At 45.4% G+C, this 25,679-nt stretch overlaps 4 protein-coding genes across 4 annotated transcripts; all 4 read left to right on the top strand.

Annotated features, from left to right (window-relative positions):
- Window positions 1-420: 420 nt before the first annotated feature.
- RhiXN_12002 (cytochrome P450 family protein) lies at window positions 421-4,738 on the top strand (the record flags this gene model as incomplete). Its single annotated transcript, XM_043331817.1, has 16 exons — window positions 421-1,317; window positions 1,379-1,507; window positions 1,560-1,582; window positions 2,485-2,600; window positions 2,660-2,798; window positions 2,855-3,061; window positions 3,119-3,240; window positions 3,296-3,438; window positions 3,482-3,632; window positions 3,711-3,724; window positions 3,787-3,976; window positions 4,025-4,091; window positions 4,174-4,188; window positions 4,253-4,360; window positions 4,428-4,574; window positions 4,636-4,738. The coding sequence occupies 16 exons, from the start codon at window positions 421-423 to the stop codon at window positions 4,736-4,738; spliced, it is 2,571 nt and encodes an 856-aa protein (XP_043186578.1).
- Window positions 4,739-6,507: 1,769 nt separating this feature from the next.
- RhiXN_12001 (cytochrome P450 family protein) lies at window positions 6,508-8,200 on the top strand (the record flags this gene model as incomplete). Its single annotated transcript, XM_043331816.1, has 9 exons — window positions 6,508-6,709; window positions 6,775-6,913; window positions 6,970-7,176; window positions 7,234-7,355; window positions 7,431-7,549; window positions 7,657-7,719; window positions 7,777-7,827; window positions 7,888-8,077; window positions 8,130-8,200. The coding sequence occupies 9 exons, from the start codon at window positions 6,508-6,510 to the stop codon at window positions 8,198-8,200; spliced, it is 1,164 nt and encodes a 387-aa protein (XP_043186577.1).
- Window positions 8,201-17,956: 9,756 nt separating this feature from the next.
- Window positions 17,957-19,312, top strand: RhiXN_12000 (Retrotransposable element Tf2 protein; the record flags this gene model as incomplete). Its single annotated transcript, XM_043331815.1, has 1 exon — window positions 17,957-19,312. The coding sequence occupies one exon, from the start codon at window positions 17,957-17,959 to the stop codon at window positions 19,310-19,312; it is 1,356 nt and encodes a 451-aa protein (XP_043186576.1).
- A 239-nt stretch (window positions 19,313-19,551) lies between these two features.
- On the top strand, window positions 19,552-22,742 carry RhiXN_11999 (Retrotransposable element Tf2 protein; the record flags this gene model as incomplete). Its single annotated transcript, XM_043331814.1, has 3 exons — window positions 19,552-20,652; window positions 20,704-21,614; window positions 21,692-22,742. The coding sequence occupies 3 exons, from the start codon at window positions 19,552-19,554 to the stop codon at window positions 22,740-22,742; spliced, it is 3,063 nt and encodes a 1,020-aa protein (XP_043186575.1).
- Between the last annotated feature and the right edge of the window lie 2,937 nt (window positions 22,743-25,679).

Raw genomic sequence — 25,679 nt, 5'->3', positions numbered from 1 at the left:
AATTGTGGCTGTGCTAATATAGTGGGCGGCCGTCGTCTTGATGACACAAACTACAACAACCATCACGCGTGTTCAGGCTTGATTCTTCCCATTCTCACTTCGATCAAGCACAATCATGAATATGTTTGGCGGACCTTCCAAGTGTCCTCGGTGCGAAAAGACTGTGTACGCTGCTGAGCAGGTGGGTAGAGCATGACGTCTGCACCCGTAATTGCGCACCCTGATGATGTTCAACCGTTGGAAGATCATCGGTCCTGGACGACAAACTTACCACAAGTCCTGCCTGAAATGCACATCATGTAATAAACGCCTCGACTCATATTCTCTTGTCGAGCACAACCAACAGGTAGGCTTCTCTTGCTCCCATTCGTTGGTGGCTCACAAGTGGTATGTTTCTATAGCCGTACTGCAAACCCTGTCATGTTCGAGGTTTCGGCACTCGAGGTGTGTTTTAATGATGATGTCCAAGATGTTCTGGACCTGAGACATATCATAGACTTGAGACACCAGAATCTCCCGCAGGTCTCCCCACCAGCCAGCCCTCCGTCACGCAGTGCTCAACCTATGTCCCCGCCTCGCTCGATCGATGGGTTCGCTGGTCGAATTTCTCAGTCTTCGGGACCTAAGCCACGGAACGAACCGCCTCTCACGCCCCCACGAACGGTATCACCGGCGACCGAGGTTGCAGAGAATGATGTTCTTGATGTTGAGAGCGAGTCGAATGAGCCTCAAGCTCACCCTACTGGGTCGGAATCATCGGAAACACCCGCTCCCGCCACTCCAGAACGAATCAAGGATGATTCGGACGACATTTTTGCTGCTCCATCGCCCCCCTTGTCTACATCCTCTTCAACTCGGGCGCCGGACCTTCCGCCCAGGACAGCACCTCTGAAGAACACATACAATTTCGAGTACCGACAGAGGTCGGCGATAGGGTCGCGCTTCCCTGCGCCTCTTTCACCTAGTGCGATCAAGAAAGGAAGCACAGGTTTTGCTGCGCTACGAGCTGGACCACCTTCTCCTACCAAGCGCACCATGTTCGGAGCTGACGCCACCGGCCAGTCCCCGCTCACGCCAAATGCGACTGGATCTATACCTACTCGGCCCGTTATTTCAACCCCTACTGGTACTACTCGGCAAGGGGCTTCGACTCCGACTGCTGGTATCATGCAATCTAGTATATCTTCGCCAGTCAGACCCCTTGCGCAGACTCCAACCGGTATACGACCGATGATGACTGGCGGCGGGAGTCCAAATATTTTTGGAGGAAGAGTCGAGTGTCCCCGATGTGCCAAGGCCGTGTATCATGCCGAGCAGGTAGGCATTTCGTCATAGCCCCTATCTTTCATAAATATCAAATTTATGGTATGGTGGTTAGGTTACCGGACCGGGTGGACGCAAATATCATAAACTCTGTCTTCGATGTGTGCAGTGCAACTCCTCATTGAGTGCAGGAAAGTTTACCGAGAATGACGGAGAACCCATGTGTCGTAACTGTTACTCCAAGGTAGGATTTTGCGGTATCCCTCTTACTTCCATGACCCACTTTCTTTGTTTAGACACATGGCCCGCAAGGCTCTGGGTACGCGTTGATTGGCCGCGCAGGATAGCGCTGATACGTACTGACGAGCGGGACGGTATACCCTAATTGAGTTTGTGCTTGGTTTGTAATGAAATGTTGATTTGACACTAGACATTGCTATTATCCTTGCCAATATTGATCGCTTTCGAGGGCATTATGTGTTAAAGGTATACCGAGTGATTCCAAGTGGTGTCTGAGGCGTTTTTACAAAATTTTCAATACCGATTGGGTGCATACATTGATGGTGGCCCCCAGAGATCCTACATCCCTCGAATTAGACGCCGAGAGTTTGCCGAACGCCAAATCATGGAGCCCAGGGTCTGCCCGCATACAGTTGCGTGATTACTTGCCCGTCGCCTCTGAGTCGCTCTGTAGCTTAGAACGCTCGGGGCGGTTGTTGGTAGATTCTACACAGGGTCTTTACGGAACCACTCGATAGGCTATGTATAAAACATACTATGTAACTCTGGAAGGAATAGAGAGCAACACGTACCGGGCATATATCAAGTCTCTCGATTAGCAAATTTTCAGTTAATTTCTCGCACTAATTGATTCCTCGATCGGTTACAAAGCTGGGGGTTGCGAGCCTAGAGAGGTTATTGCATCTTTGACCCCATTCTCACGGCGCAAAGAAGCAAACCGGTGTTCTGATGAGCTCCTCTTTTACATTCGAAAACTATCTTCCAGGAATACATACCTGGTTCCTATTTGGTATGACACGTCAAGCTCTCCAGATAAATTCCGCACAGCCGAGATACTTTGACCACATCTCTCCATTGTTGCGCGTAGAGACCTTGATACGAGCATCATAGCACTATGTCAAACACTCAATTGAGCCATTCAATCCTCCCTATATCTCTGGCTGCATTTTTCCTTTACCAGTGTTGGCGCTTGGCTCGCAGACCCAAAATTCGTCACCCACCGTCTCCAGCGTCGCTTCCGTTCGTAGGCAACTTGTTTTCGATCCCTTCGGGCCAAGAATATGTAGCTTTTGCGGAAATTGGAGAAAAGCTCAAATGTATGCCGTTGAACTGGTTCAATACCATGTGCGCTTGCTGACATACGTCTAATTCCTAGCGGACATCATTTATCTTGAACTACTCGGTCAGAAAATTATTGTCCTCAACTCTGCCGAGGCTGCCTCAGACCTCCTTGATAAACGTTCGGCAATTTATTCGGACCGACCCTCCATACCAATGCTGACGGAGCCGCCATTGTATGTTGAAGTCACTGTTGCTGTTAGCTTGGCCTCTGTTTGACTAGCCAATTCAGGATGAACTGGGCCAAGAATGTCAGCATAGCTAAATATGGCGAACTCTTGCGGAACTATCGCCGTATAATGAATAAATGGCTCAACAACCGTGCTGTTGTTCAGTTTAATCCCATGCAAGAAAGACAAAATCGAATGCTTTTGAAACGCCTGTTGGATATCTCGAGCCAAACCCAGCCATTCCAGGCCGTCAGAGACCAGTTATTTTTGTAGGTTCTACCCGGTTGTCAATCACTTCTGCCTTATCCATCTGTAACCCCATGAAGCTCCGCAGGTTCCCTGATGCTACAAGTCGCTTATGGGTACGAGCCACAAAGCTCTGACGATCATTTCTTCAAGACGGCACAATCCGCATTCGAACATGGCGTGCAGGCTGCCATGCAAACAAGTAAGTATGCATATGATGAAGTAAGTCGCAGTCTGATTAAATACGTCGCTGTGAGACTTCCTTGTGAATGTGTTCCCAGTAATGCTACATATCCCAGCCTGGATTCCGGGCACAAATTGGAAACGCCTGGGAAGAGAATGGGGGATGCTGCAAGAAGGAGCAAAGGCTGGTTTATATGAATGGGTAAAGGAACAGGTTGTAAGCGCTTATTTCCTTTCTTCCAAATGGCATTTTACTACAGACCCCCCCCCACTATCTCCAGACTGCTGAAACGCATCAAGTTTCGTTGCTTGGTCTTTTACTCCAGGACCAGGGCCATGCACTACTCTCAGGACTAAGCCCCGCAGAGAAGGAGGAACGACTGAAGGAGGTTGGAATCATTCTATTTGGAGGTCAGTGAGAGAATTGGTCGTAATTACAACTGAACGATAAGACCAATCGCGATGCTAATACCCCCGATTATTAACCAGCCGGGACGGACACTGTGAGCAACTTACTTAAATATACGATTAATATGATTCATGACCTGTACTGTATTTATTACAGAGCGCAAGCTTCCTTCTAAACGTTGTAGCCATGATGGTTTCGCATCCACATGTGCAGTTACGAGCCCAGCAGGAGCTCGATGCTGTCCTTGGCCTAGCTACTTTGCCGACCATTGCGGACCGAGAACGATTACCATATATCAGGAACTTGATCGACGAGGTGCTACGAATGCATCCTGTTATCCCACTTGGTGTGTGCCTTCCGGCAATCCCGAAGAAGTGTGCTGACCATGTATTAGCAATACCTCATGTATGCTTCAAAGATGACATTTATCGGGGATATCAGATTGAAAAAGATACGATTGTGTGAGGACTGCTACTTTGTCTTCCGAAACTAGAAAACTGATTGGTCTACCAAATTAACCATCCGCTTGTATCTATTGATCAGTATGGGAAATGTTTGGTAAGTGGCTAATTTACTAAGAATCGCAGCTCATTGTGATTGAGATTTTTTTCGTGTTCACTAGGGCTATATCACGAGATCCTCGTCTGTACAAAAATCCTGAAGAGTTCAACCCAGACAGGTACCTAGATCCTGATGTCCAACGGCCACCTGTTTTCGGGTGGGGAAGGCGGTATGTATGCTAGCTTGGACATAAAATGACACTTTATCTCAACCCTGATACCTATAAACTCTTGTAGCAAATGTCCGGGCATCTATTTCGCTGAGGATTCGGCGTTTGTCAGCGCTGCCTCACTAATTTCTATGTTTACCTTCTCAAAGAAGAAAAATGATGATGGCGAGGAGATCACCCCACAAATTAAACCAAAACACAACGCAGTCATAGTGTAAGTAGCCCAGACCAATCTCTACCTCGAAGATCAATTCAACTATCCATTACATGACTAGTGAGCTAGATCATTTTGAGTTCGAGTTCAAACCTCGGTCAGAGGACCACCGCCGCCTGATTCTTGGAATCAACGTCAACAAGGAGCAGATGCCAAGTGCATAGAATGTATGTGCAAAAGAGCAATGGAATGAAACATTGTTTAGAAGATGTAAATAATTGAATTTGGGTGGCACATTATCACCGTAGGAATGAGGCTCTCGACATTGAAATGTTTGAAAACTCGAGTGTTTGGTGCCATTTCCATATCTGGGCACCCGCGTTGAACGGATCTAAGTCCAGTAAGCCAACCGTCGGAGCCTGACAATAGTATTGGACATGTAAGTCGATCAAATGACCCAAATGCTTGTTCAACTGAAATATTGGGCTCTGGTGATATATCTCTCATACCCTCCATTAGCAGGCATCTTAGAATATCCCCTGCTGGAGATTTCACGTTCATCACGATTATTTCTCTGCTTATCGAGCCCTTATTCATTCAAGAAAAAAGTAGCAGCAGTCAAGTGATCACACAATAAAATTACTTTTGTGTATGAGTCCCTAAATGTGTTGACTTCGATTCCTAAAACAACAATTACATACATGGGCACGAGATCCGATCGCGAATGCAAGCTATAAGTCCAGGCCATAATAAATACCAAATAAAATCGTTTGAAAATCCCCTAAAAGATATACCAGTACAAGTCCTAGGAAGTTTAGCTTTGTATCAACCTTTGGGACCCATTGAATTCAATAATAGATAGAACATCACAGAGTTAAGACACAGTAGGTCGTTGGTCAGGGTCGTTAAGCCAATACTTTTGAACCAACACCCCTAACTCTTAATCACCCACCAGGCAGCTGCATTATCTTCGATGCGCATAGCGCAACTATATCACTGTGGTGTGATAAGATCCTGAAAATCAGTACATCAGTAAAAGATTCCTTTTTTCAGTAGGATATGGCCTGAAAATTACAATGTTAGTATGCCTCCCTCAGCATGAATCAGACTATGGAAGAATTGATACCTAAAATCAGTATGTATTGATTTTGATCTCAGCTCAATTCTCACTTAAACACACGCACTGACCTTCAGCATTATAACCTTGTACAGTGTACTCCTCATATGAGTGCAGGAAAGTTTACCGAGAATGACGGAGAACCTAATGTGTCGTGACTCTTATTCCAAGGTAGTATTTTGCGGTATCCCCGTTACTTCCATGACCCACTTTCTTCACTTGGACACATGACCCGCAAGGTTCTGGGTCCGCTTTGATTGGTCGTACAGGATAGCGCTGATATGTACTGACGAGCGGGGCGGTATACCCTAATTGAGTTTGTGCTTGGTTTGTAATGAAATGTTGATTTGACACTAGGCATTACTATTAACCTCGTCGACATTGATAGCTTCCCAAGGTACCATATGTTAAAAGCATATAGCGTGATGAAAAGTGGTATCCGGGGGCCTGCTTACAAGAAACTAATGCTCTTTGGATGTATGCGTTGGTGGTTTGGTAGGAGTCCCTACATCCCCCGAATCAGAATTGTGTGGCTATGAGAGGACAACATGGAAACAACCGAGTCTCTCGATTCGCCGACTCTCGGTCATTTTTTCACGCTAAACTCCTTGGGGTCTGAGCCATTCGATTGTACCTTGATTACGAAACTCATAGTTGCGAGTCTAGATAACCAACCGCCTCTTTGGCCCTGCTCTCATGGTGCAAAGAAGCAAGGTGGTATTCTGATGGACACCCCTTTCACAGTCCAAAAATGCCATCCAGGCACGCCTGGCTCCTGTTATCATATAATCTGAAGGTCCCCAAATAAATTTCGGACAACGGAGACGCTTTAACCCCCCCCCCCCCAATTCTTGAGCTCTGGGGCACCACAGCACCATGACAAACACTCAATTAAGCGGCTCAATCCTCCCTATTTCTCTGGCTGCATTTTTATTTTACCAATACTGGCGCCTGACTCGTCGACCTAACATTCGTCACCCACCGTCCCCGGCGTCACTTCCGTTAGTAGGCAACTTATTCTCGATTCCTTCAGGTCAAGAATGTGCTGCTTTTGCGGAAATTGGAGAAAAGCTCAAATGTATGCCGTCGAACTGGTGCAATCTCAACATCATGTATGCAAACTGATATACAGCTAATTTCTAGCCGACATTGTTTATCTTGAATTATTTGGCCAGAAAATCGTCGTCCTGAACTCTGCCGAGGCCGCCTCCGACCTCTTGGATAAACGTTTGGGGATTTACTCAGATCGACCCTCTATACCAATGGTTACTGACCCATCATTGTGCGTTGAAGCTCCCACTGCTGTTGATTAGGCCCTTGCTTGACTAACCCACTCAGAATGAACTGGACAAAGAGTGTTTCCTCGGCCAAATATGGCGAACTCACGCGTAGCTATCGCCGCATAATGAATAACTGGCTCAACAAGCGCGCTGTTGTTCAGTTTAATCCCATGCAGGAAAGACAGGCTCGATTGCTCTTGAAAAGCTTGTTAGATATCACAAATCATTCCGAGCCCTTCCAGGCTGTCAAAAAAGAATTATTTTTGTAGGTCCTACTGGTTTCTAACAATTTCTAATGCATAACATCCATGGAACCACAAAGTTCGGCAGGGTCGTCAATGCTTCAAGTGGCTTATGGGTACGAATCGCAAGGCCCTGACGACCCATTCTTCACAATGGCAAAACTCGCATTCGAACACGCTCTACACGCGGGAATGCAAACAAGTAAGCATACAATGAAATACATCGACAGTTGAGCTAACTGTGCTACTTTGAGACTTTTGGTGAACGTATTCCCAGCAATGTTACATATACCAGACTGGTTTCCCGGAACAGGATGGAAACGCATAGGAAGACAATGGGGAATAATGCAAGAAGAAGCAAAGACGAGGCTTTACGAATGGGCAAAAGAACAGGTTGTAAGTATTTCTTCCCTTTCTTCTAAAAGGTGTTTGAACATAAATACTCCCACCATCTTCAGGCTTCCGAAACTCATTGAATTTCGCTACTTGGTCTTATGCTCCAGGATGCCGGCCACGCGCTACTTTCGGGACTGAGTCCCACAGAGACAGAGGAACGATTGAAAGAGGTTGGAATTATTTTTTTTGGAGGTTAGTGAGAGAATCAGCTGCAAGTGCGTTCGTAGGATAACGCCAGGCCTAATATACCTGGTCACTCACCGGCCGGGATGGATACTGTGAGCAATTCATTGAGGGGGTAAAATCAACTTTGTTGACTTCCACTACCTCTATTTCAGAGTGCAAATTTCCTTCTAAACTTTATAGCTACAATGGTTTTGCACCCAGATGTACAACTACGAGCCCAGCAGGAGCTCGACACCATCCTCGGCCAAGTGACTTTACCAACAATTAAAGATCAAGAACGGCTACCGTACATGAGGAACGTGGTCGATGAAGTTCTACGGATGTACCCTGTTGTTCCACTTGGTAAAAATTTCTCGAGGCCCCAAAGAAGTGAACGTGCTCACCCACACATCAGGATTACCCCATGTATGCTTTAAAGATGACATTTATCGAGGATACCACATTGAAAAAGAGACAATTGTGTAAGGAACGTTACTTTGTCTTCGCATACATATGGAACTGATTACTCCACTGGGTCAATTGTCTATTCTTATTAATTGATCAGTATGGGTAATGTTTGGTGAGTATTTAACCAAGCACAAGCTGCCGTGGTTGATATAGTAGTTTTCTCCCACGCTCGCTAGGGCTATATCGCGCAATCCCCATATGTACAAAAACCCTGAACAGTTCAACCCAGACAGATACCTGGATCCTAGTGTTCTACAGCCACCTGTTTTTGGGTGGGGAAGACGGTATGCACTCTACTCGGAAATGATCCACCAACTTTGTCTCACAGGAATATCTATAAACTTCTACAGTAAATGCCCAGGCATCTATTTTGCTGAGGCGGCGGCATTTGTCAGCGCCGCCTCGCTGATATCTATGTTCAGATTCTCCAAGAAGAAAAATAACGATGGCAAGGAGATAATGCCCCAAATCAAACCAAAACGCAACTCGCTCATAGTGTGAGTAGCTTGACTCAGCCTACACTTCAAAGATTAATTTGGGTATTTATTACATGACCTAGTGAATTAGATTATTTTGAATTCCAATTCAAACCCCGCTCAGAGGAATATTGCCAATTTATCCTCAGAACCAACAACAATAAGGAACAAGTCTCAATCAGATAGAAAGTACAAGCAAAAGAGTGGTAGGATAAATGTTGATCAGGAATTGTAAATACAAATTTTCTGTCCCTAAATCCCCTTACATATATGTGATCAATGGGTGACTACCTGTAAGTGTGAGTGTGATTTAGAAGTTCTAGATTGCTCAATCATTGGTCTGTTGGATACAGACCAATTCCGTGCCAACAGGCAAGCAGACCCCAGGCACAGACCTCCCCTGTAAAGCCAAAAGGCATGCATCCATGCAACCAATTCTAGAATTTAAAACACTACTGCAATCAATTTAGTCACTTTGTAATATAGTTGAACATAATTGACCATGCATATAGCTGTTGGGATCAATATACAGTTGGGTTTTAGTACTTATAAACCATGCAGGGAACTCAGATACCACCTCTGAAAGCTATGAACATCATTGAGGATCATCCTGTTGTAGACACACCTGATACCAGGGAATTTATTCCCAATTTCTCAAATTTAAACCAACATGAATGGACAACATTTTTGATCACATGACTTTGGCGCTTATATCATACTCTAAAGTGCCTTGTCATGTCCCCCTCCACACTTAGTCAGCAATGTAGCCACCTCCACTCCAATGACATCATTATGACACATAGGTGACATGTATGCATGAGTAAGGCCACAGTTGGAGCAGGGTTCTTATTTGATATGGTATTGGATATAATGTATTTGTAATTAGTTTACCCCTGTAATATATAAGGAGGCTGTCCTAGATGTCTGTTAGGATGTTGAGGGGATGGCACTTGTGGCTGCAGGTTACAAAATACAAGAAAGTTGCTTAAGGCAACAAGGGTCCTATCTACAGCAATGAGCAGCTATCCTACAACAACAAGACTGCTTAAGGCAGCAATGAGTTATCTAAATACAGTGCAGAAGCTGCTTAAGGCAGTGTAGGTGACTATGTAGCTATGGACTTAGTTGTTACCAGCTGTAAGTGTCATAAACAGAGGAAAATAGAACTAGCCAGAATTGAACCAGCTTGACCACTAAGCCATAGAGCCCTATTATTCCTCTGCTGACAACCCATGATTACACCTGCTACCCCCCAAATTTGGGCTTGGGCCAGCATGCAACCACTTGTACTGGTCATGTGACCATGTCCAGGACAGTAAGGCCTTGTACACTTAGTGGATGCAACAAGAGGTAATTGACCTGGGTGTTACCATGGTTGGTTTGGCCTCCTTATATATTCTATGTGTGAGCTATTTACAAATACATCATGTGCAATATCATAACAAATAGGAACCCTGCTCCAACTGCAGCCTTACTCATGCATATGTGTCACTGATGTGTCATAATGATGTCATCAGGTGGAGGTGGCTACATGTGCTGATGTTGTAGACACACTTATACCCATGGATTCTATTCTGATTTTCTTGATTTTAAACAAAGACAAACAGACAACATTTTCAATCACATGATCTTGGTGCTCATATTACATGCTAAGTCCCAAGCCACATCCCCATCTGCACTTACCTCATCATATGTAGCCACCTCCACCTGATGATATCACCATGACATGTCAGTGACATGTATGCATGAGTAAGACCAACTGCAGAGTGGGGTTCTTATTTGATATGGAATTGCATATCATGTATTTGTAATTAGTCTTGCCCTGTAATATGTAAGGAGGCCAACTGTCATGACCTTCATTGGCATGACATGATTTTTTACTATCTTTTACCTTTTTTTCTGAGACAGTTTTGTTTTTAGGTATATATCTATGACTCATCAAGATCACATGATATATTTGATATATGATGGGAAATTGTAAATGACTCACTATTTGTTACTGTTGTTTTTAATGTGGCTTGCTTCATGTATATAAACCAGGTCAAGTTGTCACTAGAAAAGCAAGACTTGACCTCTTTGTCAATTTATCCTAAGCTTACTCCTACCCTTTGCCCAGGCCCCTAGTTGGCCATTAGTGCACATTACTATAAACCCATAACCCAGGCCTTGTTGCCCTCTACCCCATCCATACCCCTTGGGCCTTTGTTGCCCCTTGCCATAACCCATATCTGGAGGGGTTATTACCATATATATCCACTGTCAAAGATATATATAGTATATATGATGCACAGTGATATATTAATAATATAAGTTGCTGGGGGATGTTGCACTCCCCCCACCCCCCTAGCCACAGGCCAATGTTAAGGGAGCCTGTGGGCAAGGTCTGAATATTATATTATTATAGAAGGGATTATGTCATCCCCTCCCCACCTCAAATCCATAGTAGTTTAGTATAGTATTTGATAAAGGACTGGAGGGGGGGGAGGTCATGTGACCTGGACTTAGAGAATATCACTAAGTCCAGCCATGTTGACCATAAGTCTCTTATATGTGGGAACTCAGAGGTTCTGAGTGCATATGTGCAAGTATATGCGTACTTGTGGTCATGTTGGTGTGTGTCATAGACACACATATACCCAGGGATTTTATTCCAATTTTCTCGAATTTAAACAAAGACAAACAGACTACATTTTCAGTCATGTGACTATGGTGCTTATATCATACACTAAGCGCCAAGCCACATCCCCATCTGCGCTTAAATCAACATACATAGCCACCTCCACCTGATGACATCATTATGACACATCAGTGACACATATGCATGAGTAAGACCAACTGCAGAGCAGGGTTCTTATTTGATACAGTTTTGCATATTATGTATTTGTAAATAGTTCTCTCCTGTAATATATAAAGAGGCCAACCAACCATGGTAACACCCAGGTCAATTACCTCTTATTGCATCCCACTCAGTGTACAAGGGTGTTGTTGTTATGGAACAGAATAAAATAGTAAAGAATGGCAAAGCAAACATGATTTGGCCTTGAAATTAGTGGAGACGGACACTTGTAAAGTACATAGAAATATTCCTTGAATTTTTCTGTTATTTCTACTATTTCTAATCATGTAAATACTCAAGGTATTAAGAGAGAAACAGTTCCTTGAAGGAAAGACTTAATAACTTGAGTCTAACTGAAGGACTATTCTTAAGTAAGCACTCTGCTTTCCAGAAGCTACTGACCCAAGTAGCTAAGAGAAAGGTCTGGGCCTCACTAAGAGCACAGCTTGTTTCAGCCTTTTCCTAGAGTGTCTTAGTGAAGGGAAGGATATTCTTAGAACTGGAGGCTAACTCTTATAAGGCATGGCTTTATGAGACAGGCTCTCACTTAACATCTCATCTCTTTTCATCTTGTCATGTATCTTACCCTACTGTATATAGTAATCACAGGCCTCCAAGGGTATAAATAGCCCCTTGAACTGGCCTTTTGAATGCATCTCATTTTTACCATCCTCTCTCAGCCTGTGTGACTCTTAAGAACTTCTATTGATCTCTTTAAGTATCATACATAGTAGATTAGCCTAAAGCTCTCAAGTTTGGCGCATATAGCCTCTAGGACGGTCCCAACCTATACAGGGAACCTAGAACCAGCTTGAGTGCAACCCTGCCAAGACTTCCTGGCTGTCTGCTAAGTGTTTGGTGCTTCCACAACGCCTTTACCCCCTTGTCTAGCATTGGAGACAAGAAAATAAATTTCTATAATTCTCAATTAAATTACAGTGAGTTCCAGAGACTGACATTTAGGTTTTATACTACTTGGCTTGTACCTTGCGTCGCCTGCTGAGCAGTAATACGCTTATTACTGGTTATTGATAGGGATCACCCTGATACTAACCACCTTACTCTTCTAGCAAGATAACTAGCTACTCTAATATACTCTAATTTCACTAGCATAGATTTCTCTTATTACTTATCTTCCTAAGTTTTCTACCTTTTATAGTTAGACAGTTACCTTATTAGTCTTTTCTCCTCTTCTGGTATCTTTCTTTCTTCTTTAGAGTATTTTGTTTTATTACCTTTTTTCCCTATCTATAACAGTTGTACACCAACTGTAAGGTTGGGTACATGCTGGTGAACAGGTGCTTTGTAGGGAACATGCAACCCTGGGACATGGCCCTGAGGCCCCCAAGCCTTACACACCATAAAGAGACAAATATACATATATATTCATACCACAGTAACAAACAAGTCTGCAGTAGCTGCAGACAGTAATGATAAGACATAATGAAGCAAAGCCTTAGCATAAGTGCTAGGCCAAGAATTGGAATAAGACTGAATGAAGCCACACACAAGTATATGTGACAGCAGAATACCCATGTAGAAAACATATAAAAAGACCTATCAAAAGTTAGCTTGTAGACTCAAAACTTTGTACATAAATACTTTTAATTTGATTGACTTTGATAGCCAACTTGTTTGACTCTAAGTTCTGGCTTACTATTGTCTCACTTGTATTGATTCACACAAGGTTGTTTATTACATTTGATTACTAATGTTACAGTTACCATATAAATTTTCAACCTTACATGCTTGAGGCTGTACTAAACAATGCAAACTGCTATACTAAGGCTATACTACTGAACTGTTTAAGGTGGTGTGGGGTGTCCTAGACATCCTTAAGGGTTGTCCAGGTAGCAGGTGCTTGTGGCCATATAGACTTGTAAAGAAAACCACATAAGGTGGTATGGAGGCTACCTACAACAACAAACTAGCTAACTACAGTGACCAAGGCTGTAAGGGCAATGACCAACTAGGTAAGTACAACAAGTAAGCTGCTTAAGGCAATGATGAACTATCTACTTAGTGGTTTCTGGACTGTAAGGTCCTTGTACAATAAGGGGATGCAACAAGAGGTAATTGACCTGGGTGTTACCATGGTTGGTTTGCCTTCTTATATATTATAAGAGAGAACTAATTACAAATACATTATATGCAAAACTATGACCAATAAGAATCCCACTCCACAGTTGGCCTTTACTCATGCCTATGTGTCACTGACATGTCATAATGATGTCATCAAGTGGAGGTGGCAACATATGCTTTAGCAAGCACAGAGGGGGATGTGGCTTGGTGTTGTAGACACACTTATACCAAGGGAATTTATTCCTATTTTCTTGATTTTAAACAAAGGCAATTGGACAACATTTTTGATCATGTGACATTGGCACTCATTCCATATGCTAAGCACCAAGCCACATCCCCAACTGCACTTAATCAGCATATGTAGCCACCTCCACCTATGATGTCATCATGACACATCAGTGACATGTATGCATGAGTAAGGCCAACTGCGGAGCAGGGTTCTTATTACATATAGTTAGCTTCTTTTCCCACACAATTGTATTTGTAATTAGATAGCTTGAAGAATATAAGGAGGCCAACCAACCATGGTAACACCCAGGTCAATTACCTCTTGTTGCATCCCCACTTTGTACAAGGACCTTACAGTCCAGTAATTACTAAGTCACTAGCTACACCGCCTTAAGCGGCTTCTCCATTGTACTTAGGTAGTTCCTCATTGCCCTTACAGGCTTGGTCACCATAGTATAGGTAGTTGTTGTTGTAGGTAGCATCTACACTGCCTTAAGTGGTTCTTTGTTACAACCTCCTAAGTTATACCATTAGAATTGCCTGAATTTTCTATTATTTTTACTATTTTTTACGGACTCTTTATCTCATGTTTTTTGATCACGTGATCTCGGCGCTTATTATGCCGAGATGCCGCGCCAAGATACCATGCCAAGGGCGCTTAGGAGAAATCCACGCTTCTGCGCAGCCCGCAGCATACTTCTCATTTGTCATTTGTACTTCTTTTCTCACGCGCACAGACCATGTAGATAGTGTGCTTTGTCTATATATACAGCAGGGAAATTGCTTGGAGACACCAAGTCAATTTTACCTTGTCTCATTCCATTGAGGAGGAACCCCAGCCAGCTAAGTAGCTGGCCCTCAGTAGTTCAGTAGTCACCCCTTACTTGCGCTCACCACACCTCCCAGGCCTCCGGCCCCTTTGTAATTAGATAGAAGTAGAAGTCCACCTTAAGTGGCAAGTAGTTTAGCCTTAGTAGTTAGTTAGTTCAGTGATTGCTTGTAGTAGTACAGCCTTAAGCGCCCAACCCCACTAGCGTGTGCCCACCTTACAGTGGTGCACAACATTCTTACTCAGATCCATATGGCCACAAGTGCCCACTGCCTTGATGCCCCCTTAAAGGATGTCTAGGACACTTGGCGCTTATTGTATGTTGTAACTGCACTGTAAGGTGGGTTACTTGCTAGTGGGCAGGCGCTCAAGGCCATACTACTACAGACACTGCTTATCTAATCTATCCTAAGGCTATACTAATGACGCTTAAGGCGTCCTACTGGTATCCACTGTCAATGCAAGGGGCCCTTAGGGCTGGGAGGTGTGATGAGTTAAGTAGGGGGGTTAACAATGTACTACTGGGGGCTGGCTACTTAGTTGGCTGGTGGTGCCTCCTCAATGGATATGAGACAAGGTAAAATCAACTTGGTGTTTCCAAGCAATTTTCCCCTTGTATTTATACACAGGAGAACTATCTACAGGTGGTCAAATGTTGTACTCCACTGTAAGGTGGGTACTTGCTAGTAGCAGGCGCTTAAGACCGTAACTACTACAGACACTGAGTATCTAATCTTCTATCTAAGGCTATCCTATCACTGCTTAAGGCGGTCTACTACTACTGAACTTGGCAAAGGGGCCTTAGGCCTGGAGGTGTGATGAGTGAACTAAGTGGGGTGAGTGTGTCTGATACTACTGAGGGCCGGCTACTTAGCTGGCTGACTACCTTCTCTAATGAGTAAGAGACAAGGTAAAATTGACTTGGTGTCTCCAAGCAATTTTCCTGCTGTATATATAGATAAAGGGGTGCTATCTACATGGTCTGTGCACGTGAGAAAGGAAGTATATAATGGAAATAAGAAGCGTGCTGCGGGCTGCACAGAAGCGTGGATTTCTCCTAAGCACCCTTGGCATGGCATCTTGGCACGGCATCTTGGCATAATAAGCGCCGAGATCACGTGATTGAAAAACATAAGATAAAGGGTTCGTAAAAAATAGTAGAAATATCAGAAAAATTGTCCGAATTTGGTGGTATAGGTAAGAAGGTTATAACATCAAAGCTTGTGAGAAAAAGAAGTATGCATGTGAAAAGAGAAGCATGCTGCAGACTGCACAGAAGCATGGATTTCTCCTAAGCACCCTTGGCATGGCGTCTTGGTGTGGCATCTTGGCATAATAAGCGCCAAGGTCACATGATCAAAAAACATAAGATAACAAGATTGGAAAAAATAGTAGAAATATTAGAAAATTCAGGCAATTCCAGTGGTATATGTTAAGGGAGTGTAACATTGTATGATATATGTTGTACACCACTGTAAGGTGGGTACACACTAGGGGGTGGGCGCTTAAGGCTGTATCTAGTACAAGGTAATGCTGACTAAGCTATCTGACTAGGCTACTAACTATACTGATTGCATAAGGCAATGTCTACTGATCTAACTACAATGAGGGAGGGGCCTTAGGCCTGGAGGTGTGGAAAGTCTATCTGAGCAGGGGTGAGTGTGATGCTTCTGGAGGTTCCAACTACTTAGCTGGACTACTGAACCTGTCTGTGATTAGAGACAAGGTAAAATTGACTTGGGGTCTCCAAGTGATTTTCCTGCTGTATGTTATAACCCATATCTGGAGGGGTTATTACCATATATATCCACTGTCAAAGACATATATAGTATATATGATGCACAGTGACATATTAATAATATAAGTTGCTGGGGGATGTTGCACTCCCCCCACCCCCCTAGCTGTGGGCCAATGTTAATGCCTGCAGGCAAGGTGTTGTACACAACTGTAAGGTGGGTACATGCTAGTGGAGACAGGCACTTAAGGCTGTAACTAGTACAAGACACTGCTGACTAATCTACTATCTAGGCTACTACTATACTAACCGCTTAGGGTGGTGCTACTGGACTGACTGTGTTGACAGAGGGGGCAGAGCCCTGGAGGTGTGGTAGGTTTAAGTAAAAAGGGGTCAATGGTTGATACTACTGGCAACTAGCTACTTAGCTAGTTTCTGATATCCTCCTCAAGTGAGTATGGGACAAGGTAAAATCAACTTGGTGTCTCCAAGTGATTTTCCTGCTGTATATGTTGTAGACACACTCGATACCAGGGAATTTATTCCCATTTTCTCGGATTTAAACAAAGCCAAACGGACAATATTTTCAGTCACGTGACTTTGGCGCTTATATCATACGCTAAGCGCCAAGCCACGTCCCCACCCGCGCTTACCTCAGCACACGTAGCCACCTCCACTCAATGACATCATTATGACACGTCAGTGACATGTATGCATGAGTAAGGCCGACTGCGGAGCGGGGTTCTTATTGGATTAGGTATTGCATATAATGTATTTGTAAATAGTGCACCTGTAGAATATATAAGGAGGCCAACCAACCATGGTAACACCCAGGTTGATTACCTCTTGTCGCATCCCACATTGTACAAGGGCCTTACAGCCCAGTAAAACCCTACTTAGTTACTTAGCCTATACCGCCTTAAGCGGCTTCTGTGTTGTACTTACATAGTTTGTCATTGCCCTTACGGCCTCAATCCCCGTAGTATAGCTGGTTGTTGTTGTAGGATAGCTTGCCACTGCCTTACGCGGTTTCCACTTAGTTACATCCGGCCGCAAGCGCCCTCCCCCTCAACGTCCTTACAGACGTCTAGGACACTAGGTAATCAACCTTAAGCCGGTTGCAAACCGTGCCCACCAAGCACATCTACTCAGACCCAACAAACAAGAAGGCCCCCTGTACTAGCACAAGGGAAATCACCTGATTGGGCTTGCCTTTTGCTATCAATAATCAAACTAGCGTTGGCCCCAGGTAGTACCGAATTGCTATAAGGCAGATGGGTTCTAATTGTCCGCATACCACGGTCACCGCACCCTTTGTCAGCGGAACTAGTCAGCAGATCCACCCGCTTGCAGAAAACCCGTTCCACATCACGCCCGTACACGGCAGTTGATTGGTCAATAGGGACTGTCCAACGCTAGGCGGTTGACGCAAGTTCTTAGCGCCCAAACAAAAAAGCAACCCATAAGTCCTGTTACAGGCACCATTCCCCCCTACTCGCCCACCATTACGTCATGCACCCCCTCTTGCGCTTCCTCCCGCGCCTCCCAACGCGCCACTTCCCACCAAGGCCGCTCATATCCCCATGAGATGGCAACCTGTTCCCGGAGCACCGCTCGTCCCCAATCCCCTCTTGATCAAGGAGAGTTGGGACCCACTCTTCAGGCAACCGCCGATGAGTCAGGGAGCCTTGAACCAGAGGTCTACGGGGAAATATCCCTCAGCCGCGCAATCTCCCTCCTCCTGGGATTGCAAAACCAAGTCATCCGGCTTGAGCAGGAACTCGAGGAGATCAAGGAAGTCAACAAGGAAGCCCAAGACTGGATGGGAGCAGTTGACCAAACCCTCACTCGCATTGAGGCTGGCAATGGGCCCCAACCCCACACACCAGAAGACCGGAAACCACCGGCAATCAAAGCCACGCCCAGGCCCCTACCCAAAGCCGACCCTCTTCCAGCGCCTAGTGCACCCCTCCTTGCCTGGGCTAACCCTACCAAGCCCCCCATCACCTTTGCCCAACCAACTCCTGTCCGGGCCCCCCCAAGAGTCCAAACTCCTGCTCCACCTTTGCCTATCAGGCTCCGCTCCCCTGTTGCCCCTCAGCCAGCGGCTCCAGTAGCTGCATACCAAGCCCCGGTCAAGGTGGATCACCCCAATGCTTACACGGGGAAAATTGGGAATGAGTCACGACAATGGCTCACAAGAATGATGGCATGGGTCCACCTCAACCAGCGCATGTTCCCAACGGATCAGGAGGTACTTTTGTTCCTTCTAATGAACATGAAGGATACAGCAGGAGCATGGGCACACCCCCACCTTGACCAATTAGGGTCCCACAGGGCTATCATCCAAACAGTTGAGGACTTCAGGAGGGAATTCCTGGCTGCATTTGGGAACCCGGACGCCACAAGGGCTGCAGAGCGGCAAATCGCCCACCTTACTCAGACAGGCACCTGCGCTGAGTACATCACAAAATTCAGGACCATTGCCATGGACCTGGATTGGAACAATGCCGCCCTCCATGGGCAATTTGCACGCGGCCTACACTGGGAAGTCAGCCGCCTCATTGCCACCCGCAAACAACGCCCAACCACCCTCCTTGAGCTGCAGAATGCGGCTCTGGTCATTGATAACGCCCTCCGGGAGGAGCGCGCCAGCCACCCGCCTAAGGGTAGTAAGTCTGGAAACTCTTCCACCCCCAATAGGGGGGCAAGTACTGGCCAACAGGCCACAAGACCAGGGCGCCTTTCCAGTGACCCCAACTTTGTCTCCAAGGAGGAACAAAACCGCCGCAGGGCTGAAGGCCTCTGCATCAAGTGCGGTAAAACAGGGCATAAGTTTGCGGATTGCCAAACTGGCTGGAAAGCCACGCCTAAGGTGGAAGGCGTCAAGAAGGAAGCCGCCAAGGTTGGCAAAGAGTCTGGACCCAAATTGGGAAAAGACTAAGGGTACCTGCTGCCGCGCGCAAGGACCCCAAGGACTCTGGCTGTATAGAAATATGTAATATATTGAGTAGCTTGAATAGAATCTCCCCACTTTTCACCATTTCTATTACACCAGAGAAACAAGCGGACAACTTAGAAGTCCTGATAGATTCAGGCGCCACCTCTTCATTCCTACACCCCCGCACAGCGGAACTACTCTGCCTCCCTCTGATAGACCTCCCACATCCCCGCACTGTTACCATGCTTGATGGGTCGAGCCCCCAGGCTGGCAAAATCTGGAAGAAGGCAGTCCTGACCTTCTCCCTTGATGGCAAGAAAATGACCAAGACCTTCCTTATATGTAACACGGGGTCTCACGCCGCCATCTTGGGATTGAAATGGTTGGGTGCACACAACCCGGAAATCAATTGGAATATGCGTACTCTCACCTTCCCTCACGCACCTCCCGACCACGTGGCCATTGCCGAGGAGGAAGAAGCAGACAAAAAACCCCTTGAAGGAGTACCCCCCAAATACCATCAATACGCCAAGGTATTTGGAGAAGAAGAATTCAACAAGCTTCCTCCCCACCGGCATTACGATATTGGAATTGAGCTAACAGAAGAAGGACCCCTCAACTTGCCCTTGTATAGCATGACCGACGCAGAATCCGCTACTCTTAAAGATTGGCTCAGGGACAAACTCCAAGCTGGGAAGATCCGTCCCAGTAAATCATCCATCACCTCCCCAGTCATGTTTGTACCTAAAAAGGATGGCTCCCGCCAATTGGTCGTTGACTACCGTTGTCTTAATAACCAGACCAAGAAAAATGTATACCCGTTGCCCCGTCCAGACAACCTCATGGCCCAGCTCCGTGGTGCCAAGGTCTTCACCAAGTTAGATCTAAGATGGGGTTACAACAACATCCGTGTTAAGGAAGGTGACGAATGGAAAACCGCGTTCCGCACTAAGTACGGCCTGTACAAATCCCTTGTCATGACTTTTGGCCTGACCAACGCCCCGGCTTCATTCCAACATTTTATGAACAATTTGTTCAAGGATCTGCTCAATGTATGCGTCATCATATACCTTGATGACATCCTGATCTACTCCAAGGATGACGCATCCCACACCCAGCACGTCCACAAAGTCCTACGCTGGTTGATGGAAAACCAATTGTTCTGTAAAGCATCCAAATGTACCTTCCACATCACTTCAGTGGAATACCTGGGAATCATTGTTTTGGACAAAGGTTTCAGCTTGGACAAGCTCAAGATCCAGGCTGTACAAGATTGGCCCACGCCCACTAAGGTTAAAGAAGTTCAATCATTCCTAGGCTTTGCCAACTTCTTGCGCCGGTTTGTTGCCAACTTCAGTCACATGGCAAGACCATTGCACAACCTGGTCAAATAGGACACGCTGTGGAAATGGGGTACCAAAGAACAGGAAGCATTCCAAGGGTTGAAAAATGCCATTACCAACGCCCCGGTCCTCTGCCACGCAGATCCCAGTAAACCATACTTCCTTGAAACGGATGCATCCGGCGCAGCTCTAGGTTCCATACTCAGTCAACGGCAGGGAGACGGACGCCTACACCCACTAGGATTTCTGTCAGAATCATTTAAGGGAGCAGAGCAGAATTACGACACGCATGATAAGGAATTACTAGCAATCATCCGGTCCTTTGAACACTGGCGTATCTTCTTAGAAGGAACTCTACACCCTGTCACTGTGTTCACGGACCACCGTAATTTGGAGTATTGGAAGGAGTCCCGTACATTCAACCGTTGTCACGCCAGATGGCACCTGTTACTGGCCGGATATAACTTCCAAATTGTCTATTGCCCTGGTAAACAATTGGGGAAGCCGGATGCACTCTCACGCCAATCGGATCATGCCGACATACCACCTGCCAGTCAAACTATGCTCCCCAACCCCGTATTTGCCAACGTAGCACTAGTCACACCTGAAAAAGAGCTCCAGTGCCAAATCAAGGTTAGCCTAGACCAAGACAAATCCCTGGAGGAAATATTACAATTCCTCCAGAATGAATCCAAGGCACCAACGTCTATCAAAAGAGCATTCAAGGATTACAAGATGGAGGCCGGACTACTCTTCTACCAGGGGCAAATTGTGGTCCCTGACGTTGGAACCCTGAGGACAGACCTGCTGCGCATATTCCATGACAGCCCCTTAGCAGGACACCCAGGGAGACAACGAACCTTGGAACTGGTCTCAAGAAACTACTATTGGCCCGGGATCTGTGCCAACACTTACTGGCACGTGGACTCCTGTGAAACCTGTCAATGGATCAGAAAACCCAAGTACGCCCCTGTCCCTCCGCAACCACTTGAACTTCCTTCCAGGCCATGGCAACACGTCTCCTATGACATGATCGTAGACCTACCAAAGGAGGAAACAACAACTCCATCCTAGTCATAGTAGATAGCTTCACAAAATATGGAATCTTTGTCAAATGCTCCAAAAAGCTCAAAGCACCCAAGCTAGCAGAGCTGTTCCTGGAGCACGTATGGAAACGCCATGGAATGCCGGAGAAGACAATCTCAGACAGAGGCAGAGTCTTCAACAACAAGTTCCTACGAGCACTCTACAAACGGTTAGGCATTGACCCGCACTTCTCTTTGGCTTACCACCCACAAAGCAACGGGCAAACAGAACAAGTCAACCCCTCTATTGAACATTTCCTGAGGGCTTACTCCAGTATCAATCAAAAGGACTGGACAAGATGGCTCCCAATGGCGGAATTTGCATACAACAACGCCGTACATAGCAGTACAGGGAAAACTCCGTTCAAAGCCTTATATGGGTGGGAACCTTCCCTAACCCCGTCCAATGTACCAACAGATGTCCTGGAAGCCAATGAGCTAGCTCAGACAATGGAAGCCCAATGGAAAGAAGTGGAAGCAGCACTCCGGCAATCTAAGGCAAGAATGACCGCCGGGGAAGAAGGAAGCCCAACCCCATTCAAAATAGGAGAGGAAGTGTGGCTCAATGCCAAGAACGTTAACCTCAGAACCCTGAGTCCCAAACTATCAGAACAACGCTTGGGACCCTTCAAAGTTTCTGAAAAGATCTCCGACCGCGCGTACCGGCTCAAGCTCCCCCCAACTATGCGCATCCACGATGTCTTCTATGTGGGACTATTATCAAAGGTCAAAAGGGATGACAAGCGCGCCTTCAAGAATTGCCCCCCTCCAGTCACCGTGGACGGGGAAGAGGAATACAAAGTAGAAGGGATAACGGACATGGAAGAGAGGAGCGGAAAATGGTTCTTCAGAGTCAAATGGAAGGGCTATGGACCAGAAGAAAACACGTGGGAACCCCAAGAGAACCTCAAAAATGCGGGGAAAATTTTGAAGAAGTATGAAGAAGAAATGAGGAAGAAGGCCCTTGGCACTGCCAAGGCCCTTAGAGGGGGGGCAGTGTTGTAGACACACTTGATACCAGGGAATTTATTCCCATTTTCTCGGATTTAAACGAAGCCAAACGGACAATATTTTCAGTCACATGACTTCGGCGCTTATATCATACGCTAAGCGCCGAGCCACGTCCCCACCCGCGCTTACCTCAGCACACGTAGCCACCTCCACTCAATGACATCATTATGACACGTCAGTGACACGTATGCATGAGTAAGGCCGACTGCGGAGCGGGGTTCTTATTGGATTAGGTATTGCATATAATGTATTTGTAAATAGTGCACCTGTAGAATATATAAGGAGGCCAACCAACCATGGTAACACCCAGGTCAATTACCTCTTGTTGCATCCCACATTGTACAAGGGCCTTACAGCCCAGTAAAACCCTACTTAGTTACTTAGCCTATACCGCCTTAAGCGGCTTCTGTGTTGTACTTACATAGTTTGTCATTGCCCTTACGGCCTCAATCCCCGTAGTATAGCTGGTTGTCGTTGTAGGATAGCTTGCCACCGCCTTACGCGGTTTCCACTTAGTTACATCCGGCCGCAAGCGCCCTCCCCCTTGACGTCCTTACGGATGTCTAGGACAGTATATATAACAATAGGGGCGCTATCTACATGGTCTGTGTCCTAGACATTGGTAAGGACGTTGAGGGTGCGGGCGCTTGTGGCCATGTAACTAATACAGTAAACCGCTTAAGGCGGCAGTGGGGTACCCTATGACAATGAACTAACTAAGTACAATGGCCAAAGCCCTAATGGCAATGGCAAACTAAGTATCTACATTGAGTAAGCCGCTTAAGGCAACAAGTACAGGTGTGGACTAAGTAAGTTACTGGGCTATAAGGCCCTTGTACAGTTGTGTGATGCAACAAGAGGTAATCAACCTGGGTGTTACCATGGTTGGTTGGCCTCCTTATATATTACAGAGGTAGACTAATTACAAATACAGTATATGCAAAACTATAACCAATAGGAACCCTGCTCTGCAGTTGGCCTTACTCATGTGTACGTGTCACTGACATGTCATGGTGACGTCATGGGTGGAGGTGGCTACGTATGCTGGTTAAGCGCGGATGGGGATGTGGCTTGGCGCTTAGCATATGATATAAGCGCTGAAGTCACGTGATTGAAAATGTTGTCTGTTTGATTTTGTTTAAATTCAAGAAAATGGGAATAAATTCCCTGGTATTGATTGTGTCTACAACAGTCTGTGCGCATGAGAAAGGAAGTATGTAAATGAAATAAGAAGTGTGCTGCAGACTGCGCAGAAGTGTGGATTTCTCCTAAGCACCCTTGGCATAGCATCTTGGCATGGCATCTTGGCATAAAATAAGCGCCAAGATCACGTGATTGAAAAAGTAAAGATATAAGTCCGTAAAAAATACTAAAAAAAAGAGAAAATTCAGGCAATTCTAATGGTATCTTTCAAGGGAGTGTAACACAAGGTCTGAATATTATATTATTATAGAAGAGATTATGTCATCCCCCCCACCTCAAATCTGTAGTAGTTTAGTATAGTATTTGATAAAGGCCTGGAGGGGGGAGGTCATGTGACCTGGACTTAGAGAATATCACTAAGTCCAGCCATGCCAACCATAAGTCTCTTATATGTGGGAACTTGGAGGTTCTGAGTGCATAAGTGCAAGTATATGCATGCTTGCAGTCATGTTGATGTGCAATATGAGTGTGTTAGAGGCTTGACTAGGTCAGGACTCATGGAAAAGAATGGAGTGGGTCATTGTCATAGACACACTCGATACCAGGGAATTTATTCCCATTTTCTCGATTTTAAACAAAGTCAAACAGACAACATTTTTGATCACGTGATCCCGGCGCTTATATCTTATACTAAGCGCCAAGCCACGTCCCCACCCATGCTTACCTCAGCACATGTAGCCACCTCCACCTGATGACGTCACTATGACACGTCAAGTGACACGTATGCATGAGTAAGGCCGACTGCAGAGCGGGGTTCTTATTGGTTATGGTATTGCATATAACATATTTGTAAATAGTTCACCTCTGTAATATATAAGGAGGCCAACCAACCATGGTAACACCCAGGTCAATTACCTCTTGTTGCATCTACCCATTGTACAAGGACCTCAGGTCCAGTAAATACTTAGCTACTTAGTTTTAGGTTGCCTTAAGCAACTTCTTGGTTGTACTTAGCTAGCTCGCCATTGCCCTTATAGGCTTGGTTGCCGTAGTATAGTTGGTTGTTGTCGTAGGTAGCTTGCCCACTGCCTTAAGCGGTTCTTACTTAGTCTTACCCGGCCGCAAGCGCCCGCCTCCTTGACGTCCTTACAGACGTCTAGGACAGTCATGACAGGGGTGGCTGTTATGTATTACATAATATTTCATTTACAGCTCACCATCCACTATAATCTGCATATATCTGACTTTCTGATTTAATAGCCATTTGTCTCTTATTTTCCATTATTCCTGTCATAACTCTATGTAATGCTCATATTGACTGTATGTGTTACATATTGTTCAATAGAGCTCCTTTTGTTTATTCTAATGCTGCCCATCACATGCTCATACAATAAGATCTCATGGAGATATTAGCTTCACAAGATTCTATCTATGTGGCTCAAGTACCTTACTAATCATTATATTCATATCTTTACATCTAGCTCATCACATGACTAGCTCTAACTTGGGAAATGAACCTTATTCCTAGCTTAGTTGAGTCATACCTCTCATGAGATTACTAAGGTTTTCCTTATTTAGTAATTTCTAGTGGCACTGCAAATTCTGCTTATGAGTCATTCTGCTTGCCACCAGAATGACTCACTCTAAGTGCTCATTGGCTGCCAAGCATTTCTTGATAGACTGAGTCATGTATTTAGATGTTTGTATTTTTAACTAATTGCAGTTCAACCCAAGAGCAGTCACATTCCATCCTAGTCATATCTGTGTCTTCCCACCCATCAATCAAAG

Source organism: Rhizoctonia solani, chromosome 15 (assembly GCF_016906535.1).
Source record: "Rhizoctonia solani chromosome 15, complete sequence".
In the NCBI taxonomy this organism is placed as follows: domain Eukaryota; kingdom Fungi; phylum Basidiomycota; class Agaricomycetes; order Cantharellales; family Ceratobasidiaceae; genus Rhizoctonia; species Rhizoctonia solani.
The sequence above is the reverse complement of the archived record's forward strand: the minus strand, read 5'-3'. Positions and strand labels throughout refer to the sequence as shown.